Raw genomic sequence first — 14,594 nt, 5'->3', positions numbered from 1 at the left:
TTGTCACCGGAGAGAATCAAGTGCATTGTTTTTCTTCCTTTCTAGTATTGTTATTGAGACTTAAGTTAGATAAGTTTGGCTTAAAATTGTCATAAAATATCCTATTCGTTCGGTGTTAAGTGTTAGACAATCAGTTGATTACATTACTATTTTCGCTTCTTATTTAATTATATTCAACAAATATGCTTTATTAACTTGTTATTTGAGATTTGAGATGCTTTTGATACTTCGTTAAATCCCTTACTTATAAGAGTTCTTAAACAATTTACAAGTTTGCATATCTGTTCGAAAATGTTTAATTTGAATAAAAATAGAACTTGAAAAGATTATAACTGTTTGTAATAATGGTCAAAATAAAGACTTAATGAACATTATGAATCAATATTAAAATGTCAAATAACGATTAATTACGATTTACGATTTTCGATTTTAATTTTGAATATTGTTATTTGTTAAAGACTAAATTAACCAGTTTGGTGTATATATGCCAAAAACTCTACACTACAAAACTTGCAACCTTAATATCGATTTAAACACAAAAGTTTATTTTACTGACATTTTGTTATACTTCATAATTCATAAAAAGATGTTGTACCCAATTCGTTATATTTTATAATGAGATGAGATAGCGATGCAGGACCAGTTTCAATCGTTGGACTACATGGGTTATTTGGGCTTACTAAATTTGTAAGAGAAGCGGTCAAGGATAGCATCAAGGGGGTTGGGCCAATGGAATTAAGTGGCCCAGATGATTGTCAGCCTACAAACGAGAATTGGAGAATAAGCTAGCTCTTGAAATCATTTAGAAACTAGACTAGATTCGTAGTTAATTTTTTATGTTTATCTCTCTCTTATTTTTGTTTACCGAGTATATTTAGTGGGCAATATATACAATTGGTAAATAGAATGGAAAAAAGTAAGTGATGTTAAGCAGGTCCCGTCGATTTCAAATTTTCATATAGGCCATGTTCAATCAATAAAAACAGGTCTTTTGTATGTAAAAGTTTTACATATATGTAAGTATATTTTCAGTAAATACTCTAAAAATAAGTTAAATATTAACATCAGCCATAATAATATTGTTGGATTATGGGCCCCTTTGCATTATGGGCCATGTGCAAGCGCACGTGTTGCACATCCTCAAATCTGCCCTGATGTTAAGTGTTTATTCGGAACAACTATTAAACATGTTACTATTAATCATAATCAAATTTAATAAAAACCTTTGAATTATATTCTTCAGATTTTAACATCATTCTATTTTAATTTTATCAAATGATGATACGTAAAAGTATTGCATCAGTGGTTGCAGTGGCGGTTCCAGAAATCTGTAACACCGAGAGTAAAATATAATAATTTAAAATTTTAGGCTTTGGGCTCACTACAGTAAAAATGATCATTTGTGACGACTTATTATTTGGTCACTAATAATGTTATTTAGTTACTATTCAAAAAGTCGACACTAAATTTTGGTCACTATACGATATTAGTGACCAAACAAATTGTCACTATAGTGACCAATTCTAGTATATTTTGGTCACTAATAATATTTTGTGACGTATTTATAGTGACGAAAAGTGACTAATCTATTTTGATCAGTAACTTGATTTAGTGACCAATTTAGTGTTATTAGTGACCAATAGCCCTCGTCACTAAAGTTTATTTTTCTTATAGTGGCTACAGGCAAAAAAAAAATAATCCAAAATTTTAGACTTAAAATTTGCTGATCCACTGGAGGTACATGCCACCCCTGTCTAAGGCTTGTTCCGCCCCCTGAGTGGTTGTGTAGTATGCATTCCAAGAAGCCAACAATCGTTGGTACTATAATATTACTCTATACGAGTATATCATTAGAAACCATCCAAACACTGTTCACTATATTTGTTTTTTATTTCAAACGGTATTCTGGTCTCAAGAATTACAACTATTCTTTTTTTCAAAAGGCAAGTTCTTGGCATCAAATACTCTCATTTGTCACGCACGGATGCGCTTTCGGGCAGGAAACCCACACCGCATTACAGGGATCCGAACCTTAAACCATCCCAAGGGGCAGACGGTCGGACCTGGGTCCTGAATACGGGTCGGTAAAACCTTCCCGGAGCAATCCAGCTTCAAGAAATGAATCCCACCGATATTTTTAAGGGAAAAGACTCAAACTTAAAACCTCCTCACCCTCATCCCAATGCACAACTGAAAAGGGGTGAACCACTATATCACTGGAGTGGGTTCAAGAAATATAACCATTAAAATCAAACAAAATTTGCTCAACAAAATCGATGGTGTATGCATATGGAACGTTTGGAAATCGAATTTTGTGAACGTCCAGACCTTTTCGTCTTGCAAAACTTCAAGGGACACAAGACTTGATTTAATATGTAGCCAAAAGACAGCCGCAAATATGCTGGCAAACTGTACAGATTCATGAATCAACAATCCAACTAACTTCTTGTTTTACGTACGTTGAAAACAATGATCATACAAAAACATCAACCTTAGCTCAGAACATTTTCAACTAACTTTGTTTAATCTCAAAGTCCAAAACAGCTGTATTATATTCGCGAATAATATAGCCAATGAATTGTCATATGTAACGCCTGATTGCTACCCAAAAGGCATATGCTCGAACATGTTGTTTCTAACGTAGATCAACAAGACAATAATGTATATATAAACTGTTGTTTATTGAAAGTACTCATCAGAGTTAAACATGGCTGGAGATCAATTAAAAGTTCTTAACGCGCTTGATCTTGCAAAAACTCAATGGTATCATTTTACTGCAATAATAATTGCAGGGATGGGTTTTTTTACAGATGCATATGATCTGTTTTGCATCTCACTTGTGACCAAATTGTTGGGTCGAATTTACTACCACGTTGACGGTAGTAAAAACCCGGGCACGTTGCCTCCACAAGTAGCGGCAGCAGTTAACAGTGTCGCGTTTTGTGGGACCCTTACTGGCCAACTCTTTTTCGGGTGGCTCGGGGATAAATTGGGAAGGAAGAGAGTGTATGGAATGACACTTATGATCATGGTAATTTGCTCGATAGCGTCCGGACTTTCTTTTAGTAATGACCCGAAATCGGTTATGTTTACACTTTGCTTTTTTCGGTTCTGGTTAGGGTTTGGAATTGGGGGTGATTATCCGCTTTCCGCAACTATAATGTCGGAATACGCGAACAAGAAGACGCGTGGAGCTTTTATTGCAGCAGTCTTCGCGATGCAGGGGTTCGGAATTTTGGCCGGTGGTGTGTTTGCTATTATTGTGTCGTTATCGTTTAAGGCAAAATATAATGTCCCTGCGTATATTGTTGACGAATTTAAATCGACCCCGCATCAAGCTGATTACGTTTGGCGAATTATCTTGATGTTTGGAGCGATTCCGGCAGCTTTGACTTATTATTGGAGAATGAAGATGCCTGAAACGGCTCGATACACCGCTTTAGTTGCCAAGAACGCCGAGAAGGCAGCAAGTGATATGGCCAGCGTTATGCAAGTAGATATCGAATCGGATTCATCGAAACTTGAGGAAGTCACGAGTAAGAAGTCGAATCAGTTCGGTTTGTTTAGTAAAGAGTTTCTACATCGCCATGGACTTCATTTGCTCGGGACCACAACTACTTGGTTTTTACTCGATATCGCGTTTTACAGTCAAAATCTTTTCCAAAAAGATGTCTTTAGCTCGGTCGGGTGGCTTAAAAAAGCGAAATTCTATAGTGCGATTGACGAAGTTTACCATATTGCAAAAGCTCAATCCTTGATCGCACTTTGCAGTACTGTTCCTGGATACTGGTTTACCGTTGCCCTAATCGATAGAATGGGACGATTTAGAATCCAACTAATGGGATTTACGATGATGACAATCTTTATGTTTGCATTAGCAATCCCTTACGATCATTGGTTAAAGGACGGCAATAAAATGGGGTTCGTAACGTTATACTCCTTCACTTTCTTCTTTGCCAATTTTGGCCCTAATGCCACCACATTTATTGTGCCGGCTGAAATTTTTCCGGCAAGGTTGAGGTCAACGTGTCATGGTATATCAGCAGCTTCTGGGAAGTTGGGAGCAATAGTGGGTGCTTTCGGGTTCTTATACTTGTCTCAAAGCAAAACGACACCGGATCCAGGGTATAAAAAAGGTATTGGCGTTCAAAATGCGCTTAAAATTTTGGGCGTTGTTAATCTTTTGGGTGCTCTTTTTACGCTTTTGGTACCCGAAGCAAATGGGAAATCACTAGAAGAGATGTCGGGTGAGAACGATGATGATTATGATGAAGCACCGCAGCCGGAAAAGGTTGCAGCAAATTAACAACCTAATGCAGTTTAATATCACTCTGCATACGTATATGTTTTGTGTTTGGTTTTCATTTTCGATTTTCATAAGTCTATGTAATTTTCTTTAAGGGTTATCTTTAAAGAAAGATGCAAATAGACATATTAGATGTATTGATTCAATAAATAAATAAATTTATTATTGTAATAGTATAATCTTTGTAACCACAATCACCAACTACTAACTATATTAAGAACAACTAAATTGTTTTTCCAAAAAGTGTCTCGACCTTTCACTTAGAGGCGTATATGAGGCGAGTTACTCGAGCCCGATTCTTTAAAAAATGAAGCCCGATTCCTTAAAAAATGGATAAGGGCCGAAGTTAAACAAGCTCACTCTAGAGCTTGAACATATTTTGGAGCTCATTTAATTTTCTTACATCGAACTCGAACAAACTCGCGAGTCTAAACGAACATTTCATTTATAAAGATTAATTATTATTTTTATTACTCACTCTGTCCCTTTTATTGTTCATTGATTTTTTCTGGATATCCTAAATTAATTATCTACTTTCATATATATATATATAATATATAAAGTAAAGTTCTTTTATACCTTAATGTATGAATTTAAGATAAAAAATATGTAAAAAATAAAGTGTAAAACTATTTGAAAAAAGTACAAATAATTACTCTATCCGTCCCTAATTTATTGTCAAGTATATTCCATTCTGAGATATTTTTCAAATTAATTATCCACTTACATAAATAGAAAAAAATTAAGAAGCTTAAATTTTATTATGCCATTAATTTATGTGAATAAGATTAAAGAATAAAGAAAAAGTAAGAGTAAAACTGAAAAGTAGACCAAAAGTGTGTATTTTTATGACATTTTTTTAAACTGTGTGTTTTTATTTATGGAGAATTAACATGAGACGGAGGGAGTATAAATTAATACTCCGTAACTATTATATACTGAGTATTATTATATATATAAATATTAACAAGTTGATCTCCAGCTAGCTAAGCTTTATTGGTGGTCGAGGTTTGGGAATTGTCTTCAAGTTCAATCCCGAGTTTGGGTGCTTGGCTTTCAAGAATATAATAATAATTTCAATACAGCCGACGAGGTCTTTGAATTTTAAACGACCCGAGGTCGAGCTTAACTCGTTTACACCCATTGCCTCACCCATACAAAATTATCCAATTCAACTTAAACCCATTTTGACCCATGACCCACTCAGCCCATTTTTACTAAAATAATCCCGCAAATAATTGAGGTAGTTGTTAAATTATGGTTGATTTTCATACTGAGATCCTTTTAGAATTTGTAGATAACAAACTAACAGCATCAAAAAGACAACATAATCAGAAGCCAGCTACATAGATATATCGACGAGTCAGTAAATACATAATAACTTGTATGTAGAAATAATAAGAGGATTCTTACAATAATTGGTTGAAACCTAGGCATGCCATTTATTTAATAGGAACTCGATTCTGCTAACCAAAAGCACAACCTGTTCGAAACTTTAGGGAGCTGAAACAAGGGTTCGATAAAAGGTAACTGTTCAGTAAACACGTTCCTTGAGTACATCAAGTTCCATTTCAGTAGGATCAGTAGCTTGAATCTCGTAATGGACACCATCGAGCTCGCGTCTGAGCCTGTCTTTTGATGTCGCGTATAACATCTTAGCTCGAATCCTAGATGTTGAAGGAGACCTTAACAACATACAAGAAAAATTCAGAGAACAAATAAAAATTCCAATCAGAGTATGCATTGATAGGTAAAACAGCTTTCGGGTTGAAACAGGATCAATTCTATAGATCAAAACATAACAAATTGACTTTGAATGGAAACAAAGTTTATGCCTTTTGTTAAAAAATGATTATAGACACTACATTCTAACAATAATACTCTAAATCCTTACATAAAATCATTTGATGATGCCATATACATTCAAAATAGACATTGGGTAACTGTGCCCAGCAACGGATCTAGGATGAAAACTCAAATGGTTCCCGATTTTTTTTTTTTTTTTTTTTTTTGAGAACTAATTTTATTTGAAGGGTACTTTATTAGGTGTTTATCTCTAGGTAAAAAGGTAAAAGGTAGAAGGTTTTCCCTGTTCGGGCTACCTAGGAGGGCGAGTAATCCGACCCATACTCTAAATGTACGCAGCCCAACAGGATTACTCCTGTTTCCAACCGGTCCTTGACCACCACTAGCTATCCGTCCTAGACAAGATTCGAACCTAAGACCTCTTGCAAGGAACTCAAGGCCCTAACCACTGGGCTATCTTGTGATGGTTAGGTGTTTACCTCTAACAATACCATAAATCTTTAAAAATATATTGGGTCCCTATAGTTCAATTTAGTTGTGTCCTGCAAAATTTGAAGTATTTTGTAAAAAAAAAAAAATTCCAAACAAGTGGTGCCACCAGACCCCACGGGTCAAAACATAGGTTCGCCACTACATGTGCCCTTCTTATATGTCGCTTTTGAGATTAAACACAATGCAATGCAATCCATTGATAAAATAACTAGGTGGAGATAAAATGTATTTGAAAAAATAAGCAAAAGCTAACCAAGCAATGAAGAAGATCTTGCTCTTTTGACAATTTTCGGACGTAACAAAGTCAAAGTCAAAGATAGCGTATCGACAATCATTCTCGGGTAACGCAATCGTAAAATCTTCATAGCTCTCAGCAGGACTTCCAGTTTTCTCAACAACAACTTCGTTTTTCTTTTCATCGATCTTAAATATCACGTAACGATGAGCCTTCTTTCGTTGTAGCTCCAAAAAAGTCCCTTTACAATGATCAGCAACACCCATTCCAGATGATGCATTAGCCTGTTAATCAATCATAACTTTATACTCAAACATTTATACATACATACATACATAAAGTATATTAAACATCCCACAATCATACCTTTATTCTTGAATTATAAACCTAAAATTGGCATAATATCAGCTTTATAAAATTCAACCCATCACTAGCTAATTTTAGTAAAAATACCCTTAAATTAAAAAAGATAATTACTACAAGATAATAACTTTAATCTCAAGTTGATAAGCTCATAATCTAGAATTAATTAGGTTTAATGGGATCCCTTTGAAGTTCAAACTTCATCAAACTAACTCAAATTACACTCAGATAAAACCCTAAGGATGGTTATAAGATTAAATTGAAAAACAAAAAAAAAAAAAGAATTAAATCTGAATACATACCCCTCCACGAAATCGGAACGACATGATTGAAAGATGAAATGGATGAAGAATTTGAAGTAGTGTTTATATGTTATGCTGTGATTTTAGATGATGCAGCACAAATTGGGAATTAGGAATAAAGGTGAATTGAATTGATTGGTGATTAATAAAAAGAATCAGTTGAATTACGGTAGAAGATTAATCGAGTTTTTAGATTTTAGATGATGATATTTTGGGGGCGGTGCGTAAATACAACGCTGATGGTTCTACATGTATAGTCAAAAGTTCCGAGGAAAAAAAAAAAAAAAAACTAAAATTGGAAAAACTTTTAATTTACAAAAATTTTCACATGTGAGTATATTAATGCACTCATAAATTTTCATGGAGAGTAAGAATGAACGTAAAATAATTTGAAAAATCATATATTTTACCAATATAATCAAATATATACTTTTCCGTTCACATGTACATATTTGATTGTGTAACATGTGAACATTTTATATAATTAACAATTTAACATGTGATTTTTGGTAATGAACATATGTTTGTCAATAGTATGAGCATTAATTAACATTTGCATGTAATTTGTTGCATTTAAATGCATAAAAACTATGAAATTAAAAAGTTCTTGCCGTTCTCGTTCTTTTGTGGTTCTCGTTTGAACATGCCCCTGTATGTGTATGTATATGCAGTGTTGTAAAAAATGGCTGAAACGGGCGCCGCAACGGACGCCACAATGGATTTGCCTTAGTATCGTTGCAACGGGCCTTGAAACGGCAAAAAAGACGGTCAACGCTCAAAAACGGTCAACAACGCTAAAAAACGGTAAAAAACGGTCAAAGACGGAAAAAACGGTCAAAGACGAAAAAACGGTCAAAGACGAAAAAACGGTCAAAGACGGAAAAAAGGTCAACTTTATATATATATATATATATATATATATTATATATATATATATATATATATATATATATATATATATATATATAAGTCAACGTTAGTCAACATCCGTTTCGACCCCGACTCGAACCCGTTTTTTGCGTTGCGACGTTTTGAGGTCGCTAACGTTTCGGCCCCGTCTCACGTCTTTTTCAACCTTGTGTATATGTATATGTATGTATCACATGTCATGTAAATGTATTTTATTTTTATTTTTTTAATTATAACTGTCGTTAATATGAAAGAACTAATCAAAACAAAATAAAAAGAGAAAAACTGGGTCTCGCATCGTAGAAATCGACAAACAACTGACTTGAGAAAATAATTAAACTACCAAATGACATTTATGAACGAGCCAATATAAAAAGGGGCAAAACACAACCACGCAAAACAAAACAAATCAGAAGCGGAACTATGAGTAAGTTTACAAGGACAATGAAATTTAACTACTAGTGTAAAAATTGCTCATATGTTATTATAAGGTCACAATCATACATTTGTAGCCCTCTAAAAAAATCAAATATTTAGCAACAGGCCTTCTAATAAAGTTTTAAAAGTTCCGCCACTGAAACAAATGACCAACATTATAGAACAACTAAACATAAACCAACTAGAACAACTCATTAGTATCAACCTACACACAAACAGGAAACCCCTCGCAGGAAAAAGAGAGCACAAGTTAGGGGTGTTCATCGATGATTGATAATATTGTAGGAGATGGGTTTTTTCTTAACTTGTTAGCTTCGTCCAATCGTGACATTAGATTGTGCATAGAGCCGGTTAATCGTGCTCGTGTTGTATTGGATGATAGTTTGAGTGATGTTGAAGCACTGGTGTCGACGGTTGTTTTTTAATTCATTTGTTAACGAAAACGATGTTATAAACAATATATGGGTATCTATTGGTGATAAGGTTAGTAATGTTGGTGAGGAATATTTGGTTGCAAGCTTCGTTGTTAATGAGTTGACTAGTTTTGTTCAGATTTTTTTTTTTTTTTGAAGACAGACATTTTGGTTCTCTGTTTAAAGACTTGAACACATTGGATAGAGTGGAAGGTGTGATTAAAGGTGGCGATAAAGATATGTTTGATGACACATATCCATTGATGGGTAACGAAACTTTGGTGAACGACGAGATGGGAGTGGTGGATGTGGTCATAAAGGTATCGGGTGTTTTGACGCTAGAGGAAGAGGGCGTTAAGGAATCGACGGGTAATGTGTCGGTTGTTGATAAGGGTAAAAAGATTTGTGGAGATGACGGAGCCCTTCGTGATGTTTATTCGTTCATTTGGATGATATTGACAATGTGCTTGATGGTCTAGGTTTGGGTCCTAAGTCTAAAAAGGCAAATTGTAGAGGTTTTGATATCCGTAAAGTGTAATGAAACAACTAGTGCACTCCTTGACAATATGGCTAATGTTTCTACCCGTAAAAGTGCGAGTCGAAAGTTTTGTATTTCTGCGGATAAAAGTTGTAAAGGTTTTTTCAGGTGATGACATGTACATGCTAACACGTTTCGTTTCAACAGGGGAAAAAAGGTTGAAACCAAGGGTGGTGATATGTGAAATAGTATCTTAAATAACTAGCTAAATACTTAACAATTATCACACAATATCAGGCAACTAAAACTCGATCATGCAGTAACTAGTAAGTAAATTGACCAGTTCGTTCTACAGAGAGCAGTGTTCAAGATTTAAACAACTAATAATTATTCTAAGAATTGGAGGGTTTTGATTTGAATTTGAGTAAATAAAAAAAAAGTAGCAAAACTAAATTAACGAATAAACTATATAAGGAGAAACTGTGTCCACTTTAATGCTCAACAAATAACTAGAATTGTTCGTTAATTAAAATCGTTTATTTAAGATTTATGTAATTAGTTCATATCGGTCTCACGAAATTAATGAACCAAATGCATAATGAATTCAATTTACTCACATAAATTATCATTCAGAGGTCCAAATTACCATGTAAAATTAATCTAGACTTTCTCTTGGTTTAACTTACGTAAAACCTAGGCTAATGGGATTACTCTGAAAAGCCTATGAAAGAACCCGTTCATATACATTATAAACGATTCACAATAGTTGATTATATCGCGAGGTATTTGACCTCTATATGATACATTTTACAAACATCGCATTTGTTTTTAAAAGACAAACTTTCTTTACATCAAAAATTGACAGGCATGCATACCATTTCATAATATACACTGTCCAACTATAAATTGACTTAATAATGATCTTTGATGAACTCAATGACTCGAATGCAACGTTCTCGAGATATGCTATGAAAGACTCCAAGTAATATCTTGAAAATGAGAAACGCACAGCGGAAGATTTCTTTCAATCCTGAGAATAAACATGCTTTAAAGTGTCAACCAAAAGGTTGGTGAGTTCATTAGTTTATCATAAACATTCATTTCCATCATTTTAATAGACCACAAGAATTTCATTTCCAGTTCTCATAAATATACGTCACATGCATAGAGACAAAAATCATTCATATGGATTGAACACCTGGTAACCGACATTAACAAGATGCATATAGAATATCCCCATCATTCTGGGACACCCATCGGACATGATAAAATCGAAGTACTAAAGCATTCCAAATTCCAAAATGGGGCTTGTTGGGCCCGATAGATCTATCTTTAGGATTCGCGTCAATTTGGGGGTCTGTTCCCAAATTCTTAGGCTACCAAGTTAAAATGGGGCATATTCGGCTTCGATCATTCAACCATATAATGTAGTTTCGATTACTTGTGTCTATTTCGTAAAACATTTATAAAAATTTCGCATGTATTCTCAGCCCAAAAATATAAAGGGTAAAAAGGCAAATGAAACTCACCATACTATATTTCGTAGTAAAAATACATATAACGTTATTGAACAAGTGCAAGGTTGGCCTCGGATTCACGAACCTATATTAATTATATATATACATATATATGTTGGTCAATATTTGTCTAACAATTTAGGTTAGGTCATAGTGTACCACAATCCTAATGCTCGAGACTAATATGCAAAAGTCAACAAAAGTCAATTTGACTCAAAATGATTTCCAAAATTTATACATGATTATAATATATTTTAAATATCATCGTTTTATATTTTTAAATATTTTTAAAAGATTTATTAGAGTAAATAATATAATTCATTTATTAATAAATAAAATTTTATATTAGAATTTATATAATAAAATATACTTTTGTATATATTAAGTAATAAAATTTATAGAGTTCATTTAATATCATAAAGATAACATGATAGGTATTATTAAAGTAATTTATTACACGTAAAAAAATATGTTTGTATCACATATTTATTTGATAAAATAATATTTATAATAATAGTAAGTAAAAGTTGTATTATTTTGTAATAATAATTATTATTATAAAAATATCAATATTTATAATTACTAAGATGACATTATGATAAAATGATAATTCTAATTATGATAACTTTAATATTTACGATACTTTTTAATATTATCTTTTAAAATAATAATTCTATTTAAAATGATAATAATAATGATATTTTATAGTAACAATGACATTTCTTATTAAAATGATAATTTTAATACTAGCGATACTTTTAATGATAATAGTAATGATAAAAATAATAAGAACGATAATTTTATCTAAATCAAAATCTTATAATATTTTAATTTCATCATGATGCTCTTACTTATTATTTCCTAATCGTTTCGTTTAATAGCTTTTAATCGTCTTTTATATCGTATTCATAATAATGATAATAATAGTAATCATATTAATTAGGTGTTAATAATATTAGTTTTTAATTATAATAATACTAATGATAATAAATATTATAATAATATTAATGATAATACTAATTATAACTTTAATGATAATAACGATAATAATAAAAATAACAATTTTTAATGATAATACTACTTATTGATAATAATAATAATAATAATAATAATAATTATAATTAGATAAAAACTATAACAACGATAATAACGACGATAATAATAATCATTTTTATTAATAATACAAAAATTCAATTGATTATAACTTCTAATCCGTTCATCGAAACCATTCGATATCTAAATGAAAAGTTCTTAATTTTTCGCTAGCTTTCCAACGACATGCATATCTTATACCTTATCTCAACCGCATATGTAACTAATTCAGGATTCAACATAACCTAACTAAAGGCAATATCAAAAGTACAAGCATGCATAATCCTATATACTCGAGCACTAGTCAGGGATACACTATTAGTATGTAAAAGTTAAATTATGAGTACTCACGTATCAATATTGAGATTCAATATTGCAGGAAAGGTACGTAAACGCAACGGAGACGATAAATACTAGGTTGACCTCATAGGCATACCCTCGACCCATACCCATAACCTCCATAGCTATAACCCATAATTCCTTAGCTTTATCCCGCTCATAAAAATTTGTTTTGAAAATAATGCACTCAAGACCTCGTCGTAATATTTTATGTATAATACTAATTATAATAATACTAGTACTACTAATAATAAGTTTAATGATAATAATCTTTATAATATTAATAATAATAATGAATATATATATATATATATAACGAGAGAGATAGACGATAGATTGAAGAATGATGAGCTCGAGTTTTTATAGTCCCAAATCTTGCCCCACCTCCACAATCTCGGAGGATTGCTGAATCAAAAGCCTTAATTTACGGAATTAATGGAATGAATCAAAAGCCTTAATTTATGGAATTAACGGAATTAATCATTAACGTAATTCATGTTTCTTATATGTTTTACGTAGTATTAATTATTATTATATATATAATATATTTAATTTATATAATTACTTATATATTATATTATATTTACGCTCATGGTAAAAATGTAATTTTTACTCAAATGACTTGGACGTTGTCACTCGACTCATGTACCACTTTCGGTTTTTCGAGCGCACTTTCGTATGTTTAGAAAACTAGCCTTTTACGTTACGCGACATGTACACTTATTAATACTTTAACTTTACTCATCAAAAATTTACCTTATGATAAATGTAACCTATAAAATTGAGCGTCGTGGTCATTTGCTTTTATAAATCAGAGTCTTGTAGTTTATCAAAATGTAACATTTTAAATCATCTGTTAAAATATTATATTTTGTCACTTGTATTGTATATATATATATATATATATATATATATATATATATATATATATATATATATATATCCTTATTTAAAATATATATTTGTTCATATTGAAATATGTAATAATACAATATTTAGTTTTTCAAAACTAGTTATATTTTTAAAGTTTATTTTGGAATCGTTTAGATAGTAGAAAAAAATATTATATCAATCACGTTTTCATTTTTGAAACGCTTTATCTACTTGTAATTTATAATATAAACTTTATTTAAATTCTTCAAAAGTCATATACAAATTATCTTATAAAACGTCCTAATTAATAAGTTCTTTTTAAATTGAAACGTTTTTATATATTTAAATCAAATATGATAACTTTGTTTTTCTACAACTAAATATATACAATAATCATTTTATTAAAAGGTTAAAATAGAAGAAGTTGTTATATCGTAAATATGTTTTAGAAAAATAATATTAAATATATTTTAATAGATTTCAAGTTTTTAATGTTTGTTGGTGCAACGTGATATAACATCTAATGATTAGATAAACATATAAAATCATTTTTAATGTAAAACGTTAATTTACTTAACTTGTCGATATCCATCTTCTAAGTTATCTATATTCTAGAATTTTACTTCCACGTTAATTAATATACAAGTTTAATAGTTTATCTTATCAAAAGTCACGAGACAATTATTGTAAAGCATAAATTGAAAATCAAACGGGAATCTCCACTAACCCTTGTCTAATTCCCGTTAATTGACACTTTTGTTCCTTCTAAAAAATCACATTACCAATTACTCCGAATACCGTTAAAAAGAATAGATTTCTCAAATCATAGTGGACCTCTTGACAGAGACTCGTAATTATAATTCAATATATCTAATAATTCAATCCTTTGATATTATCTTTTAATTCCATTGATAACTATTAAAATATATTTTGAAACAAATACGTCTATATAAAGTATTATACGTCTAATACTTTGTTAATGTTTTCAAGTTATAATATATACACATATACATATATAATCATGTTCGTTC

General features: G+C 31.5%; 2 protein-coding genes across 2 annotated transcripts; one reads left to right on the top strand and one right to left on the bottom strand.

Annotated features, from left to right (window-relative positions):
• Positions 1-2,707: 2,707 nt before the first annotated feature.
• LOC139902557 (probable inorganic phosphate transporter 1-7) lies at positions 2,708-4,306 on the top strand. The gene has a single exon (XM_071885168.1). It carries the CDS (start codon positions 2,708-2,710, stop codon positions 4,304-4,306), a length of 1,599 nt encoding a protein of 532 aa, XP_071741269.1.
• A 1,328-nt stretch (positions 4,307-5,634) lies between these two features.
• LOC139899247 (actin-depolymerizing factor-like) lies at positions 5,635-7,709 on the bottom strand. The gene is made up of 3 exons (XM_071882064.1): positions 7,505-7,709; positions 6,858-7,123; positions 5,635-5,991 (listed from the first exon to the last, which is right to left on the bottom strand). Exons 1-3 carry the CDS (start codon positions 7,526-7,528, stop codon positions 5,841-5,843), a joined length of 441 nt encoding a protein of 146 aa, XP_071738165.1. The 5' UTR covers positions 7,529-7,709; the 3' UTR covers positions 5,635-5,840.
• Between the last annotated feature and the right edge of the window lie 6,885 nt (positions 7,710-14,594).

The sequence above is a fragment of the Rutidosis leptorrhynchoides genome, chromosome 3, assembly GCF_046630445.1.
Source record: "Rutidosis leptorrhynchoides isolate AG116_Rl617_1_P2 chromosome 3, CSIRO_AGI_Rlap_v1, whole genome shotgun sequence".
Classification (NCBI taxonomy): domain Eukaryota; kingdom Viridiplantae; phylum Streptophyta; class Magnoliopsida; order Asterales; family Asteraceae; genus Rutidosis; species Rutidosis leptorrhynchoides.
The sequence above is the reverse complement of the archived record's forward strand: the minus strand, read 5'-3'. Positions and strand labels throughout refer to the sequence as shown.

What these genes read in the sequence shown, in the direction of transcription:
- LOC139902557 (XM_071885168.1), top strand. Translation starts at nt 2,708, where the DNA reads ATGGCTGGAGATCAATTAAAAGTTCTTAACGCGCTTGATCTTGCAAAA.
- LOC139899247 (XM_071882064.1), bottom strand. Translation starts at nt 7,528, where the DNA reads ATGTCGTTCCGATTTCGTGGAGGG. An exon ending in CGTTCCGATTTCGTGGAGGG is followed by an intron (nt 7,124 to 7,504) that starts GTATGTATTCAG and finishes ATTGATTAACAG; the next exon opens with GCTAATGCATCATCTGGAAT. An exon ending in AAGATCTTCTTCATTGCTTG is followed by an intron (nt 5,992 to 6,857) that starts GTTAGCTTTTGC and finishes TATGTTGTTAAG; the next exon opens with GTCTCCTTCAACATCTAGGA.